The sequence below is a fragment of the Euleptes europaea genome, chromosome 7, assembly GCF_029931775.1.
Source record: "Euleptes europaea isolate rEulEur1 chromosome 7, rEulEur1.hap1, whole genome shotgun sequence".
Classification (NCBI taxonomy): domain Eukaryota; kingdom Metazoa; phylum Chordata; class Lepidosauria; order Squamata; family Sphaerodactylidae; genus Euleptes; species Euleptes europaea.
In genome coordinates, this window is record NC_079318.1 from 84608860 (window position 1) to 84630103 (window position 21244).

Here is a 21244-nt window from a genome sequence, read left to right on the forward strand (position 1 = left end):
GTAATTGATGGTAAGACGTTCATTATCGCAGTACTCGATTAACCTTCCCAGGGCTCTCTTCATACCTGTGGGAGTATTACTGCATCATCTGCATATAGCAGCATGGATGTGTGCCTTTCTGCAAGTTTGGGGGGATGACAATCGAATATTTGACTGTAACTTGCCATATCGTTAATGTAGAAGGAAAATAGCATAGGTGCCAATATGCAACCTTGTCTAACCCCTCGATAGGTTCTAATGGGGTCAGTCAAGTGTCCCAGTCTGCTGCATCTGACCCTTAAATAAGTTTGGTTGTGCAGGTAAGAGTAATAGTAATATAAAGGCAGTAGATTCTCTATAAATATGAAATAGTTCAGTTTGGAGCAGTAGGCGGAGAATAAAAGTAAAGCATAGATTAAAAGGCATGATTAAAACGGTTAAAATTATTTGTAATAATGTGAGAAATGAATTTTATCAAGTATTGTACTGATAGATAGCTAGAAGGGCAGTGGGAATAGTGATGAAGGATTTAGAAAGATCACTAATTAAACAATTTTCCAGCATGATATGAAAGACCAGTTTAAAATTAATCCCCTGGAATACTAATTATACTGTATGTATGGGAATGAATGATTTTGTTATGTTTATTTTCCTCCTGAAAATTTCAATAATTTTTTTTTAAAAAGAGAAATTAAAAATCCAAATGCATTTCAGCTCAGGTCTGCCTCTGCCTGCCTGCCGAATAAAGCGTGTCAGGATTCTGGGACGAAACAATCTTTTTCAAATGCCAAAGGTTCTGAATGTTATGAGCCAGGCCAAGCCTTTTTAAAATATCCGGGAAATACTGTTAAATGAAGCAAGGAAAACCAGTTCCCTCATGCAGAAATGCTTCAGACAGTCATGGAAGAAAGGTCACAAAAACAGAATACTGCTCTGCCCTTGAGAAGAAGCTTGTCCAGACAGACAGACAGACAGACAGACAGACAGAGGAGCAAGGAGGGGATAGAGCCTGCCAATGAAATGTCTTTCACGGGCTGACATTTTCGTTGATAGCCGTTGATTTGCAAGCAAGACTTCAATGGCCTATTGGCAGCTTACTGCCTTGCACCAAAAAGAAACTTGGCTACAATGCCTAAAATGTTGGTATCTCTTATCAGGTACTGTGAGATTGGGGTGGCCAACCTCCAGGTACTAGCTGGAGACCTCCTGCTATTACAAGTGATCTCCAGCCCACAGAGATCAGTTCACCTGGAGAAAATGGCCGCTTTGGCAATTGGACTCCCTCCCCTCCCCAAACCCCACCCTCCTCAGGATCCGCCCCAAAAACCTCCCGCTGGTGGCGAAGAGGAACCTGGCAACCCTCTGTGAGATGCCAAAGATGAAGCCAACAATATATCAATGAGTACCCAATCTCTGATATAAAATTGTATCAAACACTCACAGTAGTTTATGTATAAACATAAATTTACATTCAAGCAACAGAATCATCTTTAACTATGTATTAGAAGGTCTTTATTTGTAAGAACTGTGTTACAAATTTAAAATAGATATTGATTTGTAATCATAGCGTGGAAAGTAAATTTTTGTTTATACCAAGACATGCATAAATACACCACTGTGAGTGTTTAATACAATTTTATATCAGAGGTTGGGTACTATTCGATATAGTGTTAGTACTACACATTTACCACCTGACTTTCCCCGTAATTATTATTAAAGATGACAACAAAGCAAAGAAGACAAAAGGGTATAAATTTGGTGCAAAAGAGAAGTGGGGAAAGGCCATAGCTCAAGGATCAATCAATCAATCCATGAAGAAAAGAGTATCCCTGAGCATAAGCAGAGTACTCTCTTGACCACTGAGTAAATACAGACAGTCATCCCTTTGTCTGAGCTTGGAGTGCAGGTGGAGGTTTACATGATCAAATGTTCCTCCCTATAAGGGATGAATGGATTTTCCCCATTCGTTTCATTATTCCATAATTTTGCTCTATGCTTCATTCTGGATTCTGGGAGCTAGCAGAGTGTAGTGGTTAAGAGCGGTGGTCTGGAGCGGTGGACTGATCTGGAGAACCGGGTTCGATTCATCACTCCTGCACATGAGCGGTGGAGGCTAATCTGGTGAACTGGATTTGTTTCCCCACTCCTACACATGAAGCCAGCTGGGTGACCTTGGGCTAGTCACACTCTCTCAGTCCCACCTACCTCACAAGGTGTCTGTTGTGGGGGGGGGGAAGGGAAGATCATTGTAAGCCGGTTTGATTCTTCCTTAAGTGGTAGAGAAAGTCAGAATATAAAAACCAACTCTTCTTCTAAATTCTGGATTTGGAGCATGCATATTTTGCCACACCTTTCAGTTCATTTCTAATCCTTTATCCTTCCAAAACCAGCGGTCTTGATAGGATTATATGTGTGATCATAGCAAGATCTTTTGCATGTGATGATTTTACTAATGCACAAATATGCTCCTATGCATTGGTAAAACACCACAGAAAAATAACCTTAATGTAACTTTACCATCAAGTTTGTTCTTTAGTAGTGTTTAATCAATGTGAGTGTGTGCAACTGGTAATGCACAGGGAGGTGTAAATGAATTGAAGGAATTGACTACTGAAGTAAAGTACACATGCAAAGTGCTCTGTACCAAATTCAGAAAGAAAGAACAGAAAAATGGAGGATTCCTAATGTATTTGTTCTACCTTGAAAAAAAGATCAGGTTATGCAGGCTGGATCCACGCAATGAGGATCCACTGTTCCTCTGTCTCATCCAGCACATTTTAATTAGAAATACCAGAAGTTTGAACTTGGAACTGTTTGCAAATAGGGTGGGTGGTATTCCTTGCTGGATATATATTCTGCTTTCTGTCAGCGCACAGAGAAGCATTTTGGAACTATGTGTTGCTTGAGATTTTTTAATTTCTCTCTGTCCCTCTAATTTCTTTTGTTTGTCCTCTCTCTCTCTAGCAGAAATCAGAATGGCTTACATCCTGTTGATATTCTCTGCATTTGCCCAGGTTGTTTCCGTGAGCGCATCCCCCATCTTCAGAGAAAGCACAGGTAACCCTGGTTTCAGGGCTGGTTCATACAGTTAGCAGATCACGGGCTAACTCTGTTCTTGGATGGTACCTTGGGATGTCAACTCAGGGCGGGGAAATTCCTGGAGATTTGGGGTTGAGCCTGGGGAAGAAGGAGCTTGGGGAGGGACCTTCCTGTAGAGTCTACCCTACCGGTAGGTTCCACACACCAAATCAGCCATTTTCTTCAGGGGAACTGATATCTGTAGTCTGGAGATCAGTTGTAATTCTGGGAGATCGCCAGGCCTCACCTGGAGGTTGGCAAACTTAGTTGTACTACTTCAGTTTGCAACAGGTAATGGTGGTGGCAGTATTGGGTTGCATATGTGAATGAATGTTCCACTGAGAACCCATGTGAGGAGTGGTTAGAATTGCAGGCCAGGACTGGGGTAGGCTGCGTTCCCATCCCAACTCAGCCAGTGCTCACTGGATGACCTTGGGGATTGTCTCTGTCTCTCATCTTAGTGTACTTCACAGATTATAGTGAGGGTGAATGAAGGGGAGGGAATGCCATGAGCTCACTGGAGAAAGAGCAGGATTAAAAATGTGATCGTTCTGTGGCCACTGGCCCTCATACATCCCCTCTCTGGATATTCAACTTTTATTTAAAAATGAAATTAAAGGAAGCCTCCTTACTAGTCTGTTGAGATCACTCACTAAGACATAGTTCATCATTTTGGGAAGGTAGGTTGCCAGCTCTGGAAATTCATGGAGATTTGCGGGGGGGGGGGGGGTGGAGCCTGGGGAGGGCATGGTTTGGAGAGGGGAGGGACCTCAGCAGGGTATAATTAGGGTTGCCAGGTCCCTCTTTTCCACTGGTGAGAGGTTTTTGGGATGGAGCATGGGGAGGACAGGGTTTGGGGAGGACAGGGACTTCTATGTCATAGAGTCCAATTGCCAAAGCAGCCATTTTCTCCAGGAGATCAGTTATAATAGCAGGAGATCAGTTATAATAGCAGGATATCAGTTATAATAGCAGAAGATCTCAACCTAGTACTTGGAGGTTGGCAACCCTGGTTATAATGCCATACAGCTGACCCTCCAAAGCAGCCGGTTTCTCCAGGGAAACTGATCTCTGTAGTCTGGAGATGAACTGTAATTCTGGGAGATCTCCAAGCCACACCTGGAGGTTAGTAGTCCTATGAGAAGTCCTTGGCAGCCATGATCTGCTTGTAGGCCTTCTCTGTAAGATGGCGTTTTGAGGATGGTTGAACCCTTTTTGGAATATGTAGCTGACACCGCTTACTTCAGAATTTCTAACATTTTCTCCATTAGACCTCAATGTTTCATTTGTAATACATCTATGTTAACTGAAGAACGTTTAAATGCAACATTTAAATGTGTTTTATATAATTATTTCCTTGTCTATCAGTAGGGATGCCAGTCACCAGGTGGTGTCTGGAGATCTCCTGAAATTACAACTGGTCCCCAGGTTACAGAGATCAGTTCCCCTGGAGAAAATGGCTGCTTTGGAAGGCAGACTGTATGGTACTATATCCCAATGAGGTTCCTTCCTCCCCAAACCCCTCCCTCCCCAGGTTCCACCCCCCCCCCCCCAAATCTCCAGGTATTTCCTAAACCAGAGCTGGCAACCCTATCTATCAGATGGTAGAGCTGTTAAAGGTTGTGGTCCTTTAAGCAACCAAAAACAATTGATCTTCAGACTACAGATATCAATTCCCCTGAAGAAAATGGCTGATTTTGGTGGGTAGACTCTACGGTGCTAGACTCTATGGGTAGAGTAGAAACCTAGGTAAGTTATACCTTGTAGCAAATTTACTTATTTGTTTTCCCCCTTACAGATACCTCCAAAGCGCTGCGAGTCTCCATTCCCAGACATCCACCGGTACGAGCTGTGCTCTCTGGCAGCCTCACCATCCCTTGCCATGTTACCTATCTGCGCCCCCTGCCCACTTCCGGAACTGCAGGGCGCCAGTCTGTCCAGGGGGCGCCTCGTGTGAAATGGTCCTTCATCACAGAAGGGAAGGAGGCTGAAATCCTGGTCGCTCGGGGCCTAAAAGTGAAGGTAAACGAAGCTTACCACGACCGAGTCACCCTTCCCTTCTATCCGGGTTCGCCGACAGATGCCACCTTGCTCTTGAGTGAACTGCGATCCAACGATTCCGGGGTATACCGCTGCGATGTGCAACATGGGATTGAGGATGGCCATGACCTTCTGGAAGTGAAGGTGAAAGGTAATATTGCTAGAGTTTGCTACTCCCCCTTCGCCACCGGCGGGAGGTTTTTGGGGCGGAGCCTGAGGAGGGCGGGGTTTGGGGAGTTGCGGGACTTCAATGCCATAGAGTCCAGTTGCCAAAGCGGCCGTTTTCACCAGGTGAACATGTCTCTATCAGCTGGAGATCAGTTGTAATAGCAAGAGATCTCCAGCTACTACCTGGAAGTTGGCAACCCTAAATATTAGTTTCTAAAGTTTAGTGGGGGGGCAGAATTAAGTCTTCGTATCTAGGATGAAAATTGTAAGGGTGGAACAAGTTGCTTTCTCTGTAGATACACAGTGGTTGGCCTGCTGGACTTGAGGGACCTTGGTCTGATCCAGCATGGCTTTTCTTATGTGCTTATGTTCTTAAGATACACATGGGGTTTCGCAAAAGGACAAATAGTACCCGCCTGACTGTTTCAGGTTGGGGCGATGTCACAGGGAAGAAGTCTGAAGCCCCTTCTCCACACGAAACATGGTCCTGAGACAAACCATGCACCACAGATGCAGGAACTGAGGAGAAACCGCAACTCGCACATGACTGTGTTAAGTAGGGTTAGCAACCCCCAAAGGGGCCTGGAGTTACAACGGCTAAGTTCAGACACCAGAGATCAGGACCTCAGGAGAAAGTGGCTGCTTTAGAAGGTGGAGTCTATGGCTCCACCCCCAAATCTCCAGAAATTTCCCAACCTAGAGCTGACATCACCAGAGTTGTAGGCTTACCATCTGCCTCCAGGTGATTGCTCCAGTTGCCTGCTGATGCTTAGGTGGTCAGTGGGTATTCGATACAATTTGTTGCCCTATGTTAGCCATGAATTTTTTAAAAAATGACTAGCCATGAATAAAAAAGATAAAAGAGCCTTTTCCTGGCGTACAATCAAAGCTTATCTTTATTAACAGTCTTCTTTCAACTTCTAGGAGTTGTGTTTCTTTACCGGGAAGGCTCTTCCCGCTACACATATACCTTTGCCAAGGCACAGGAAGCCTGTGCCAGGATAGATGCTGAGATTGCAACCCCGGAACAGCTGTATGCTGCCTACCTCAGTGGTTATGAACAGTGCGATGCAGGCTGGATTGCAGACCAAACGGTCAGGTAGGTGAGGCTCAAACTATATTTTAAACAGAGCCTTTCCTTCATTGTTAGTTTTTTCAAACCCAAAGCAGCCGATTGCCTCAGAGTGGAAGAGAGACTCCTTCGCTCTTCCTTCTCAGATAATTTTCCTGCTCAAAATCACCAACCCCAAGTTTTATTTTTCCTATAGGCCATTCATGCATGGCTGTTGCCTCATGGTAACCCCGCCGACTACTTCAGGGCTTTTCCTTAATTATGCATGCATTTTTCAATCGTCAGAGATCGCCTCGCTCTCCCCTTGCATTTCCGCGCATTTCCCCCTCGTTTTCTGGATTTGTGTTTAGCAAGGGCAATTTTGAGCTGGAAAATCACCGAAGCAACAAGGTTAAGCAACTTCATCCTTTCCACTATTCTTCTGCCTAGATACAGCCTGCCCAGGCTACTTTGGGTAGAAACACAGACACACCAAATTAAAGCGAAGAGGAAAATAATCAAGGAACACCGCTAATACATAGTATGACCCCACATAACCAAGCAAGATGATGAAGGGAGATCAATGTAGGATGGAAAGATGTAAAATTTCCAGAAATTCTAGATGGACAAGTCAGGAAGATATGGAAACAGAATATTGTGTGTTACAGTGATGCGCTACTAATGTTAATAGTGAGCCTGTGAATCAAGTGTAGCATAGGGTCCAATCTGCTTAAGAACTACTATTGTAACTGAGCAGAAGAAAGTACCAGCTGATCCCAAAGTGAAAATGTGACCATGATCTCTGACCAAAACGGTTCAGTGTTCAGATTAACACCTGTTCTTGGGGAAATCTAAGATACCAAGGACTTGACCCACCTGTTCAGTTGTGCATTTCATGCTGTGTTAATAGGAAAACAAGAGTCATTCTCTCTCTCTCTCTCTCCCTCTCTGGTTTTCTAGGACACTGATATTTTTATTGGGCACTAAAAGTCTTAAAATTGTTTACTCAAGGGCTATACTGATCTGAAAGATAGCATTTCAATCTGTAAAGGGTGTTTTTCCCCTATGTTTTCCCCACTTATAATGAGTGAACCTGCCCAGGCCCCTTTGGGAATGTGCTTGGAAAAAACCATCAGGTCTCTGCACCATTTTTATTTTATTTTTTTTTGGTATTTTTTGGGTTCAGGTTTAATAGACCCAGAAATTTTCAAAGCATCGGAAAAAGCCGAATTGCCATATCAGTTTTCCCGGATTTTATTAAACCTGAACCCAAAAAATACGTGGTACAGAGCTGAAGACTGGGCTCAGAGCAAGCCCAGCCTTCAGTCCTGCATCACTGCCGGCTCTGAACTCCACATGGACTGAAGGCTGTGCTCGCTCCATCAAGGACTTCGGACACATGGACTTCAGGGCTGGTGGCAGACTCATCGAGCAGGTAAGAGAGGGGGGGAGAGGGGAGGGGGATTTATAAAAGAGCCCTCCAAATAATGCTGAAGAAATTCAGCATTATTTGGGGATCCACTTTTTGGCTCCCTTTAATTGCCACCATTTTTCAGTGCAAAAAAATACTGAAAAGGTTATTTTTCTGGGGTTTTTCCGCTTCTGCTTTGTCTGATATACACCCCTAGAAACCATTTACTTCCCAAAGAAAAAATCCTAGCCTGTTCTAAAGTTCAGATCCTAACACTAGGAGTATGACAGAGACTAGAAACTCCCCTGCCACAAGCCCCACCAAGCGGCCCCAACCGCTCACTGCCCCCTGCTCAATGCCTACCAGGAAGCAGCAATAGGGAGGGGGCTTTCAATGATGCCTCCCTTAAGACCTAGACTATAATGTGAAGAATCATGGTGAATTCATGTCCTGTCATTCCAGTGGCCCCAGTTCTTATGAGTTAGGCAGCTCCTCAAAATGTCCACCAGGTAAGGCTGAGTGAGAAAAGGAGGGTTTGTGGTGAGGTGAATTCATTCGTGATGAATTGGGCCAAAACATTAAAAGAGTTCTGAACCTCATCCATAATGGGCTCTAGAAGGGTTTTTGAGACTGGATTATTTGTATCTCCTAATTTTGAACTTCATCACCATCATGATTTTCCATGCAAAATGTTGGACGGCAGTCAAATCTAGCCTTGGATTGGCTTGCTGATGTTGGATAGACAGATGTGCATTGTACAGCAACAAAAACCAAGCACTGTTCTCGTCCCTAGATACCCCATACACACCCCTCGTAAAGCTTGTTATGGGGACATGGATGGGTTCCCTGGAGTTCGTAACTATGGTGTCGTGGACCCAGAAGATATGTACGATGTATATTGCTACGCTGAAGAACTGTATGGTAATATATCGCTGTGAAAAAATCAGGCATATTCATGGGCATGGGGGCTTTGGAAACTAGAAGTGGGTTGCTTGCTTCTTCAGGAGGATTCACTAGACAACCTCCTACAATATGTCAGCGCTAATGGAGATTCGATGCTGAATGCGAACTACCAGCTCTGTACAATGGCTTCCTGAATGCTTGAGAGCCCTGTCTGTTTTGCAGTCCCAGGAAACCAGCAGAAATAGCCATAGGTCGTCTATGCATGGGAGTTTTATCTGAGGTTCATTGCTCCCTGGACCCACACTTTCTTGTTGGGAATCTATGCACCAGCAGCAGTCTCCAAGCTCAAACCAGTTCCTCTAAACCCCTTTAAATGCTGCTTTGTAATTGGCTTACGTTGTAGTGTTTACTGTGAGAGAAAATTCCTCCCCCCAAAACCCAATTACCACATAAAAAAGCATTTTAAGAACAAAAAAGCAATCTTAAAGGGGGGGGAATCAAAGCCTCGTTTTTAAAAAGCCTTTCTTCTGGTCGGAAAGAGCTCGAGGATGTAGGAAGTATTTGAATCCTTGCCTCTTTACATGCTGCTTTGTAACTGGCTGTGAGAGAAACCAAGCTTGCGTGTCCCGCACTTTGCTTTATGCATGGGGATTTCACCCGGGCTGGGATGGAAGGAGAGGGAAGAATCAGGTTAACAGAGGAATGGGAAAACCCGGGATTTGTGAGGGCTGACAGCAAAGTCGTCTCTAATGGACAGAAAACTCATGCATAAGTCCAAGGGACAACCAAGACAGACCGGGGGCGAATGTGAGTGAAGCTACCCAAGCATAAACGACCTTAGTAGTAGCTAAATGGAATCTCCAGATTGAGAAGTTAAAGGGATCTGATGGTAGGCTATGTGCAAGACCTCCATCTGAGATTCAGGAGAGCCACAGCCATTCAGCATGGACATTACAGACCTGGATAGATGTGGTAACCTAAGAGTTAATCTCCTGCTCTTCTGGAAGTTACAGTAGTTAATTCTGAATGCTACCTGTTGTGGGGGGCGGGGGCGGGTAGACAGCAAAGAAGGGCTGGTTACTGCTGACTGCTTAATTCCTTAGCCTGGTTCTAACTGTATGCATGGATGCAGAAGACCCTTGGATGTGAAGTGTAAAGGAAAAAGCATATTGATCTATGGGGGCCACGGGATGGGCTACGGCTCATCGGTAGAGAATCTGCTTTGCCTGCAGAAGGTCCCAGGTTCAATCCCCAGCATCTCCAGTTAAAGGGATCACATAGTAGGCTTTATGTAAGACCTCCATCTGAGACTCAGGAGAGATGCTGCCAGTCAACACAGATATTACTGCCCTGGATAGATATGGTAACCTAGGAGTCGATCTCCTGCTCTACCTGAGATTTTTCCAGACCATTGAGGGCAGGATTAAAACATAAGTAAACTTGTTTACTGCCAGAAGGCTAGGTCTGATCTCTGCTGAGGGCTGCCAGCTTCCGGAGGGGGGGGGGCTAGAGATCCCCCGGAATTAAAACTGATCTCTAGATGACAGAGATCAGTTCCCCCAGAGAAAGTGGCTGCTTTGAAGGGTGGACTCTATAGCATTATACCCCTCCCCAAACCCCACCCTCCTCAGGCTCCACCCCCCAAAACCTCCAGGTATTTCTCAACCAGGAGTTGGTAAGGTTGCCAACTCTGGGTTGGGAAATACCTGGAGATTTTGGCAGTGGATCCTGGGAAGGGTGGGGTTTGGGGAGGGGAGGTACCTCAGCAGGGTGTAATGCCATAGAGTCCACCCTCCAAAGCAGCCCTTTTCTCCAGGGTCATCTGCAGATCAGTTGTAATAGCGGGAGTTCTCCAGGTGCTGCCTGGAGGTTGGCCACCTTATCTCTGCTCCCAGTATACTCCTTGTAAACTAGGCCCAGCTGGCATCACTAGAACGAATAGTCTGACTCAGTACAAGGCAGCTACCTGTGTCTTTAAAGTAGCGTTGCCAGGGTCCCCTGCTTCAGCAGGATCCTTCCCTCTTGGTAGGCCCACGAGTGGGAAAATAAGGAAAAAACAATAGCATGATGTCATTTCGAGAGCAAACGCAGAAGTGATATCACGCCTCTCTCCAATTCAGCAGAAACTATGATAAAGATTCAGTGAAACTCTATGGTGGATGACTTGAATTGGAAGCTTTTCCTTAGAGATGTGTAAACTTTTGTTCCTGTGCATTTGGCCTGGGCTGGGTCTCTGTGACCCCCCCCCCCCAGGGAATTCCTGGGAAAGAAATTAGGCTTGGGCACTTTGTTTTGCTTTTGTTTTCAGGAATGAATGGCTGGCCTGTTTTTGCTTGCAGGAGAGCTGTTTGTGGTGAGCTCTCAAGAGAAATTCACTTGGGAAGAGGCCAAAGCGGAGTGTCAGTCTCGGGGAGCGGAGATAGCAACGACGGGCCAGCTGTACGCAGCGTGGAATGAGGGGCTGGACCACTGTAACCCTGGCTGGCTAGCAGACGGGAGTGTGCGCTACCCCATCGCGACCCCACGGGAGAAGTGTGGGGGGAACATGCCAGGGGTCAAGACTATCTTCCTCTTCCGTAATCAGACTGGATTCCCTGATCCCCAGAGCAAATACGATGTGTACTGTTTTGAAGGTAAATGTATCCACCTTCTGGGTTGGTTGGACTTTGAGTGGGTGGTCAAGTTTTGAGCCTTGCCCAGCTCTTGTGGCAGCAGCCTGACAGGCATAGAAATGACGTATTCTCCAAACCCCCATATGTTTCGGGAACAGTCCCTATTTTCTGGTCGCCACCCCATGTAAATTATTGTTCTTATTTTAATCCTTGTTTTTACTCGTAGGGGAATTCCTTATGATTCTTCAGGGTGCAACTCCCTCCACAAAGTCTATTGCAGTTAAACCTCTGAGTAGGGAACAGATATGTCTTCTCTTTAATCCAAATCTATGTCAATACATGCGCATGATCACTTAGGCACTAATCAGTGTGCAACCTGCCATTTCGTACTCGGTAGCTGCTGAGGTGTATTCTGAAATGCCAATTTTGTTTTCAAACACGTCTTTAACCAGAAGAACTTTCTCAGCATACTAACACAGCGGGCAGAGTAGAACTGTCAGTGAAGTGTGAGGGGGTGGGTGGTGTGGCTAGTAAGCATAGTGTAGTGGTTAGAGTGTTGGACTAGGATCTGGGAGGCCCAGGTTCGAATCCCCACTCACCATGGAAGTTTGCTGGGTGACCTTGGGCCAGTCACACAATCACAGCCAAACCTACTACATAGGGTTGTTATGAGAGCCCCATAAATGCCGACACAGCCCCTTCCTGGCCTCCTAAGGACTTTCGCCCTTTAGGCTCAGGAATGGGCTGATAGTGTGTGTGTGTGTGTGTGGATGTGTGAGTGTGTGTGTGTGAGGGTGTTCCTTGTCTACGGCAAAGTGGGATTCATGGTTAGGGAGGAGCACCTAAAAGTCTGGTTTGCACTCCCTAAGAATTTTTTTTTTAACCAGTGTGTGTGTGTGACCACTTCCAGTGACTGAAAAGAAGGAGGGCATGTTTTGAAGAATCAGAAAACATCTGTGTGATCATTAGGAGGAAAGGTGGAATGGTATAGCCAGTTTTGTCACTTCTCAGTAATTAAGCAGGGTTGGTACTTGGATGGTGGGCTACCAAGGAAGGTTCTGCGGAGGAAGGCAATGGCAAACTACTTCTGCACCTCTCTTGCCTTGAAAGCCCCTTGCTGGGGTCACAGGAACACATGAAGCTTGAAGGGACTCTCCTTGCAAGAACCCCCAAGTTTGGTTAAGATTGGGTCAGGGGGTCCGAAGTTATGGTGTCTGGAAGGGGTCGCCCCCTTCCTCCATTAAAACCAATACAAACGGTTTTGAATGCATTCCTATGCAGAAAGCGGGATGACCTCTTCCAGACCCCATAACTTTGGACCCCCTGACCCAATCTTCACCAAACGTGGGGGTTCTTGCAAGGAGAGTTCCTTCAAGCTACCCTGAAAATTTGGGACCCATCCTCCTACACTGTCATTCATTGTCAAAGTGGCTGTGTTCAGACTCTTTAATCTGATCTTTGCAATGTATCTCAATGGAGAAGCCGGGCTTTAAACGGTGGGAAAGTTCGCCCCGCACCTCCATAGAGACAAAGTATATCACATTGTATCTCTGTGGAGGCACTGGGTGAACTTTCCCACCCACTGTTTAAAGCCTGGCTTCTCCATTGAGATACATTGCAAAGATCAGATTAAAGAGTCACAGCCACTTTGACAATGCATTTCAATGGAGGATGATGGGGCAACCCCTTTCAGACCACCTAACTCTGGACCGCCTGACTCAATCTTTACCAAATTTTGAGGTTCTTGCAAGGAGAGTCCCTTCTAGATACCCTGAAAATTTGGGACCTCTACCTGCAAAAATGGCCCCGCATGAGCCTTGGAAAGACTTTCCTGATAAAGCCAAATTTTCGGGAATGGCAAATTCGGCTTTGCCAACCTCTCAGATTTTCCTGAATGACGTTCCTAATAAAGCTGAATTTTTGGGAAGGGCAAATTCGGCTTTGCCAACCTCTCAGATTTTCTTGATTTGGTAAACCCGAACCAGAAATTTACCGAAATGGCATTTATTCGGTATTTTTTTCAGTTCGGTTTTTACTGAATCAACAGCCCTAGTGAGGCTGGCCCTGAGAGAGCGTGACTAGCCCACTGAGAGAGTGTGTAGCTTTTCTCTTCACAAAGCTGATCATGAAAACATGCAGATAATTAAAGTAGCATGTAAAAGCTGGTGAGAATTTTTTGTAAAACAGTTGTTTAAAAACCTGGAGGGGGAAAAAAGAACTTCTTTAACTTCCTAAAGTAACTGGGGCCAGGCAGGCTTTCTTGGGAAAGGAGTTGTACAGGTGTGGAGCCAACTGCCCTAAAGGCCATGCACTGCATAGTCACCAATCTAGCCTTTGATTCCTGGCTGACAATTCATTCCTTCAGCCACCAGCTCAGAGACACACACTTGCAACAGGCAAGAAACTGTGTGCAGACTTTCATCAATGGTGACACAGTGTGAGCTCTGGTTCTTCTTTTCATGAAATCCATGGAGGCAGTGATATTCTGAAGCTGGTAGCGGAAGTCTGGGGGGCTGGGAGATTGTTAAAAAGGTAAAGGTCCCCTGTGCAAGCACCGGGTCATTCTTGGCCCATGGGTGATGTCACATCCCGACATTTTCTAGGCAGACTTTGTTTACGGGGTGGTTTGCCAGTGCCTTCCCCAGTCATCTTCCCTTTACCCCCAGCAAGCTGGGTACTCATTTGACTTACCTCGGAAGGATGGAAGGCTGAGTCAACCTTGAGCCGGCTACCTGAAACCAACTTCCGTTGGGATCGAACTCAGGTCGTGAGCAAAGCTTTGGACTGCAATACTGCAGCTTACCACTCTGCACCATGGGCCTCCTGGGAGATTGTTAGCTCATGTTTAATCTGTCTCCCAACAGTCTTCAGTACAATCAGATTCTTCTGGGATATGTTTTAGTAGGATGCTTTAGGACCCGTATTTTATTATCTGAGATTTCTACGCTTCACGGCTGGCTAAACTAGATGTAATAGCATTAGCTACGTTATTGGATGGTGGAAGACAGACATTTAATTAAAATGTCTCAGTTATTTGGAAAAGGATTGTGAAAACTGGTCTTCCAGAAATGGTTTCCACCATTCCATCCTTTATTGTTCTGAAATGTTGCTGCAGTGCATTTCTCATTGTGTGTGTGTTAAGTGCCGTCAAGTCGTTTCCGACTCATGGCGACCCTATCAATCAATGTCCTCCAAAGTGTCCTCTCCTTAACAGCCTTGCTCAGATCTTGCAAATTGAGGGCCGTGACTTCCTTTATAGAGTCAATCCATCTCTTGTTGAGTCTTCCTCTTTTCCTGGTGCCTTCAACTTTTCCTAGCATGATTGTCTTTTCCAGTGACTCTTGTCTTCTCATAATATGTCCAAAGTACTACAGCCTCAGTTTAGTAATTTTAGCTTCTAGGGTCCGTTCAGGCTTGATTTGATCTAAAACCCACTGATTTGGTTTTTTTTGGCGGTGCAGGGTATCCGTAACATTCTCCTCCAACATTACATTTCAAAGGAATCTACTTTCTTCCCATCAGCTTTCTTCAATGTCCAGCTTTCACACCCATACATAGTAATAGGGGATACGATGGCATGAATTAACCTGATCTTGGTTGCCAGTGACACATCCTTACACTTAAGAATCTTTTCGAATTTCTAAAATGAATTCCAGAATCAGACCATGTGTGGTTTGCTGCTACTTTCTGTTGCTTCATCTTATTTGTATCTCTTCCCCATCCTCCCCATTTGTGAAACACTGGAAAAGAGCAGTCTTTGTGTGATCTTGTCTACACAACCATCAAGATTTTTGGGGGGCAGTGTTTTATCTGTACAGTACAACCCCCCTCCACTCCCCCCAAAAAAACTTTAATGCAATTATTCATAAAATTGTATCAACATTTTTATATTGTTTTATCAATGTCCATATGCGCAATAGTAATATAAAAATGGGGGAAAGATAAAAATCAGCTGGAAGAATGTAATCCTGAGGTGATGTATGACTGCATCTGTGCTCCAGTTCATGGTAAAATGTGGTGTAGTGGTTAAGAGCGATGGTTTGGAGCTGTGGGCTCTGATCTGGAGAACCGCGTTTGATTCCCCACTCCTCCACATGAGCAGCGGATGCTAATCTGGTGAACTGGATTTGTTTCCCCACTCCTACACATGAAGCCACCTTGGGCTAGTCACACTCTCTCAGCCTCACCCACCTCACAGGGTGTCTGTTGTGGGGAGGAGAAGGGAAGGTGATTGTAAGCCGGTTTGATTCTTCCTTAAGTGGCAGAGAAAGTCGGCATATAAAAACCAACTCTTCTTCTTCTACTACACACAAAGAATCTTGACAGGACTGTATCCCATCAAGACTGCTTTTTTTTTTTTTTACTGTTCTATCAGTGAATTCCTGAGCATCAGGAATGCAGAGAAGGGGAAATGAACAGACCAGCTGATGGGAATTCAAGATGCATTGAACGATGAGCACACGGTCCTCTGTGCAAAATCTGGAAACGAAGCACAGAACAATGTAGGGTCCCACTGCTTCACTTCCACTTCTGAAGAAAGATCTTCTTATTCAGATCTCCAAAACTGGGGGAAGAAACTTGGATGAGGATGATATTCATGTGTAAAATAGGAAGGGTGTGTGTATCTGTGACAAGAGGGGAACATGGAAGAAGAGGCCCTGAGCATCTCTCTACCTTGCCTCCTCATGTTCCATCAATTCAGATGTCCAGTACTGGAAATGAGCAGGGGGAGGGGGAAGTATTTGAGCAGCGGGAGAGGAAGTATTCAGCTCCCTTCACCCATTTTGATATTTAAAAAACCCAGGCCTGTTTTAGATGTGAATGGAGCAGAAAGACATGAATGAAACTTATTACATCTAATTTTCCCAGGAATGAGGTTCATGACACATACAGCCGTTCCGTGCTCTTTTTGAGGAACTGTGGAGAAAAGTCCAGAGGCAGTAACATCCCGCTTTCTTTCTGCCCACAGAAGAAGATACAAGCCCTTTCTCTGACTCTCCTATCTCTGAGGCAGAGGGCAGCAAGATGATTGTGACTGTGACAGAAAAGATGGAAGAGCTGCAGCTGCTCAAAGCGGAGCATGAGGTGGCAAAGGAATCCAGAGGCGCCATTTACTCCATCCCTATTTCACAGGACATCCTTGAGGCTCCGCATCCGAGCAGTGCCCCGGAAGAGGCAGCGCTTGCCCCTGAGGCCCCACCAGGGCCCAAGGCAGATCCCGTTAGCTGTGATGTAAGACCAGGCCAGAGAGACCAGGAAGGGGGAAAAGAGAGAGATGGAAGTTGTGCAGAAAGACACCGGAATGGTAGGTGGAAAATGTCTCCTCTCTGGAGTACTGCCAGATTGCAGGAAGGGAGTTATTCCTTCACCCCACGTGATTTTTCCTACCAAACCCCTCCTCTGACCTGTATAAACATAGGGATGGAGAAAATTGTCATTTATCTCTTTGCCTTTCTGCATTCTCAGTTTCCTCACTTGTAAGTCTGTTTCTTCTGGGGGGCAGTGTTCCTGTACCACACATGTTTTGCTCCTTCTAGTTGTCGATTCAATATCAGAGGTTTATGTCCAGCATAAAAACCTGCAATTTAAATCTGCAGGGAGATGTGCTGGACATAAACCTGTTCGATATTGAATCGACCACTAGAGGGAGCAAAACACATGCAGAACTGGGGGGAAAATCCCAGAAAAACAGGAATTTATAAGCGAGGAAACTGAGAATGCGGAAAAGCCCAGAATCATTTTCAAATCCATTTAAAAGGCTTCCCCCACCTTGTACACCCTATAGCCACCAAGACTACAGTTTAAAACCAAAAAATGTAAGTGTGTAATTTTGCTGCTTAAAATGGCAAAATTGCCCCCCAATTCTATATTTTACTTCACCACACACGTCCCCCCCTTTCTTATAACATCCACCCAACACACAAATTTTCTTCCACATTCTCCTGTGCAGATTCTGGAATCAAATACTTTTTGATTCATTCCGTATTCATTGGATATGCTTTATACCACCATTTATAATTGCCATCTGATCCTTGATCTGTTATTTTGATATTTGACATGAATAGGAGTTTGACTCCTCACAGTGTCTGAGGCAGCATCGTTCCCCTCTTCCACTCCTAACTTTATTGGGGCTTCAGGTGCAGGTGGGGTAATAAAATTTATGTCAGGGAGACACCTTCGAGTTGCCAACAGGCTTGGAGAAAAATGTCTCCTTAATAGAGGCTTCAGGAGCCCCGTGGCACAGAGTGGTAAGCTGCAGTACTGCAGTCCAAGCTCCGCTCTCATGGGAGACATGATAGCCATGTTTAAATATTTGAAAGGTTGTCATGTTGATGAGGGAACTAGCTTGTTCTCTGTTGCTCCAGAGACTAGGACACGGAGTAATGGATTTAAACTAAGAGAAAAGCGATTTCACCTAAACATTAGGAAGAACTATCTGACGGTGAGGGCTGTTCAACGGTGGAATGCACTGCCTCGGAGGGTGGTGGAGTCTTTGGAGGTCTTTAAGCAGAGGCTGGACGGCCATCTGTTGGGAGTGCTTTGATTGTGGAATCCTGCATTGCGGGGGGAGGGTTGGGGTCACTGGGGATATGGGGGGGAGGTAGTTGTTAATTTCCTGCATTGTGCAGGGGGTTGGATTAGATGACCTTGGTGGTCCCTTCCAACTCTACGATTCTATGATTCTATGCTCACGACCTGTGTTCAGTCCTAACTGACGTTGGTTTCAGGTAGCCGGCTCAAGGTTGACTCAGCCTTCCATCCTTCCGAGGTGGGTAAAATGAGTACCCAGCTTGCTGGGGGTAAAAGGAAGATGACTGGGGAAGGCACTGGCAAACCACCTCGTAAACAAAGTCCGCCTAGAAAACGTCAGGATGTGACGTCACCCCATGGGTCAGAAACGACCCAGTGCTTGCACAGGGGACCTTTACCTTTTTAATAGAGGCTCAATGGGATGTTATTTACCAGGTGATGTTATTTACCTCCCTGCCATAAAAAGCTTCAACTGCCCATTTCCACAGATTAAGCCTCTTTAAAGGGGCAAGACATTTTCCCTCTAGGCCTGTTCGCAACCAGCACAGGAGGAAAGAGGGCATTTTTTAAAAAAGAAAAAAAATTCTATTCCAGCCTCATCCTCAAACTTCAAAAGCTGCCTAGTAATTAGTACAAACAAGCCAACAAAAACTGCAGGTGATCCTAGTCCTGGATTTCAAGAATCTGGCTCATTTGTCCCTGACATTTCCAGAGTACTTAGTATTTAGTGCTATTATTTTCACTTATTCTATTCATCAATCTGGAAACATCCTCCAAGGTCCAAAATAAACTTGATATGGGAGATGTGAATTGGCAGGTAGTACTCATCAATATTGAAGAACCCCGTGGCGCAGAGTGGTAAGCTGTAGTACTGCAGTCAAAAGCTCTACTCACGACCTGAGTTCGATCCTGACGGAAGTCAGTTTCAGGTAGCCAGCTCAAGGTTGCCTTCCATCCTTCCAAGATTGGTAAAATGAGTACCCAGCTTGCTGGGGGTAAAGGGAAGATGACTGGGGAAGGCACTGGCAAACCACCCAGTAAACAAAGTCTGCCTAGTAAACATCGGGATGTGCCATTACCCCATGGGTCAGGAATGATCCGGTGCTTGCACAGGGGACCTTTACCTTTACACTCGTCAATATTATCCTCCAAGGTCCAAAATAAACTTGATATGGGAGATGTGAATTGACAGGTAGTACTCGTCAATATTTCCCTCCATGTTTTCTACCATTTCCCACCTGTAATACAGCCACAAGGTGTTCCGAATTCAATTAGGTTGCTGGTGAGGTGTGCTTACACACCCATACACTCTTTTCCCAGTTGCCAGAAAAAGGTATCAGAACCGCATATTTTTGCAAAGAGAAAAGCCAGCTACAGGTGGGCATTTTTTAGCAGGCAAATGGCCCTTTGGGTAAAGTCTAAGAACTTCCCGCCCACACACACACTGCATTACTGATCTTATCTAATTCAGAGCCCCTTGGGAAAAAAACAAATAAAAACACTTTGGGAGATCAATTAAGTCTGTCCTGCATCACATCCAATTCGGCCATCTAAAAACAGATGAATTCAAAATCTAAATTTTTGCAATTTAAAATTGTTGGGTTCTCCCCACCAACAATCTTATGTCAGTTGTGGTTTGTTTTGTTCTTTTAACAGAGGTGGGGGTCTCACGTTTCCTTTTGTAGTGACAATTCCTTAGGCCTTTTATGCAGGGATGTTTCCCTGTGGTCACCCCCACCGACTGCTTCGGGGCTTCCTTTTGATTATGCATGCCTTTCCCACCTGTCAGAGGTCGCCTCGCTCTCCCCGTACGTTTTGCCTGTGTTTTCCAGATGCTTTTTTAGCCAGAATCTGGAAAATGCAGGCAAAACGCATGGGGAGAGCGAGGCAACCTCTGACGGGCGGAAAAGGCATGCATAATTAAAAGGAAGCCCCCAAAGCAGTCAGCGGGGATGACCATGGGAAAACACCCCTGCGTAAAAGGCCTTAGATTCTGGAGAAGAAGAGACCCCACCTCGGAACACAATGAGGGGGAGTTGGATGTCTATAACTGGGAAAATAGTTAAAATTGCCCTCCTTCCTTCATTTTCTGCCGGATCCATCTCAATGTTGTAGATTAAATGGATCACACACAGATTTCACCCATGGTTAGATCAGCAAATTCTCATTCTGTAGGTTGTCCTTTCTAGCTAAAGGGGGGGGATTTGCCTCTTGTTAGGGGAAAGGACTTGGCTCATAATGTCTCATTGGCATCCTTTGACATTTTGCAGGTGAAGCACCTGAGCCTGGCTCAGAAGAGACCTTGAGTGTCGAAGATGATCAGATGTTGGATCCTGGCCTGCAGGTTGAAGAGGAATCTGAGGAGGAGCAGAATGTACCCAGTCCTTCAGAAGCCACCCCAGGGGAGGCCGAGCCAGACATGGAAGATGCAGTTATTGGGCATCGGTCTCAGGCATCACCCAAAATCTCTCCAGACCTCAGCAAGTCTAAGGACAAGAAGAAACCCCACAGCTTTAACAGCCCATCAGATCCTGTCCCATCTCAGCAGAACGGAAGGGAAGGTACCACAGAAACAGGATCTTTTGATAACTTAGATGTTCATGAAGCAAGTAGTGGGGCGGGGTCTTCTGATGGGGTACACAAAGTTCTATCGTCATCTACTTCTGAGATTGTGGCTGAAGAAAAGAATGTCCCTCTGGAACAGGTGGATCGTAACATCAGCTATAGCGATCTGGAAGAATCTGGGCTTCCCCATCAGCCTGAAAATTCAGGGTTGCATGATACCTCTGCAACGATCGCCACCCCAAAGTCAAGTCAGGAGGACAAACAGTCCCCTCCGACCCCACAAAGTGGGCTCATTTCTGGACTTGTCAACACCCATTCCCCCAGTCATCCTGGTGAATCGGGAGATGCAGAATTTTCAGGGGCTGTGCCTCTGGGGACAGCCATACCTGTGGGGATGACACCAACGGGCGACGCATCATTACCCATGCCCCCTAATACTGTGCCCCCCAGTCTGCAAGAAGACATCGAGGAACACTCTGGATCTGTATGGCTTTCACCCACCATTGCTACTTCCAGTCCTGAGGAGGGAACAGCCAGCTTTGACTTGGGACACCCAATTGACATCCATCTTCCTTGGGAGGAGCACGAGACTGAGGAGACCACCGAGGCGTACGATGTAAGTACTCAGATAGATCCATCAGTGGATGACTCTGATGAGGAAACGGAAACCCCTGCGACAGCCACCGAGGCCACAGTGGACTTGAGGACTGAACGAGCAGAAGAATATAATGTTCACGAGGAAGTGGCCACCTCACTTACAAAGGGCATCTCCGCAGATGTTTCTGGCTCATCGTTTGTGGGCACTCCGCTGACGAAGCCCTCCTTGGCTACTGCCCACCCTCTGCCTGTCCTGCCCACTGAAAGCGCCAGCCTCGGAGCAGGTGTGAATATTTCAGGTAACCCCTT

At 45.7% G+C, this 21244-nt stretch overlaps 1 protein-coding gene across 1 annotated transcript in view; it reads left to right on the forward strand.

Moving 5' to 3' along the window:
* The first annotated feature begins 2952 nt into the window (after nt 1-2952).
* The window catches only part of BCAN (brevican), a 35941-nt gene continuing 17649 nt past the window's right edge, over nt 2953-21244 (forward strand). Inside the window, exons 1-7 of the mRNA XM_056853456.1 lie at nt 2953-3036; nt 4856-5248; nt 6190-6364; nt 8521-8648; nt 10970-11263; nt 16215-16547; nt 20044-21234. Coding sequence (XP_056709434.1) covers nt 2955-3036; nt 4856-5248; nt 6190-6364; nt 8521-8648; nt 10970-11263; nt 16215-16547; nt 20044-21234 — 2596 coding nt within the window. The 5' untranslated portion in view covers nt 2953-2954. The remainder of the gene's footprint in view (nt 3037-4855; nt 5249-6189; nt 6365-8520; nt 8649-10969; nt 11264-16214; nt 16548-20043; nt 21235-21244) is intronic.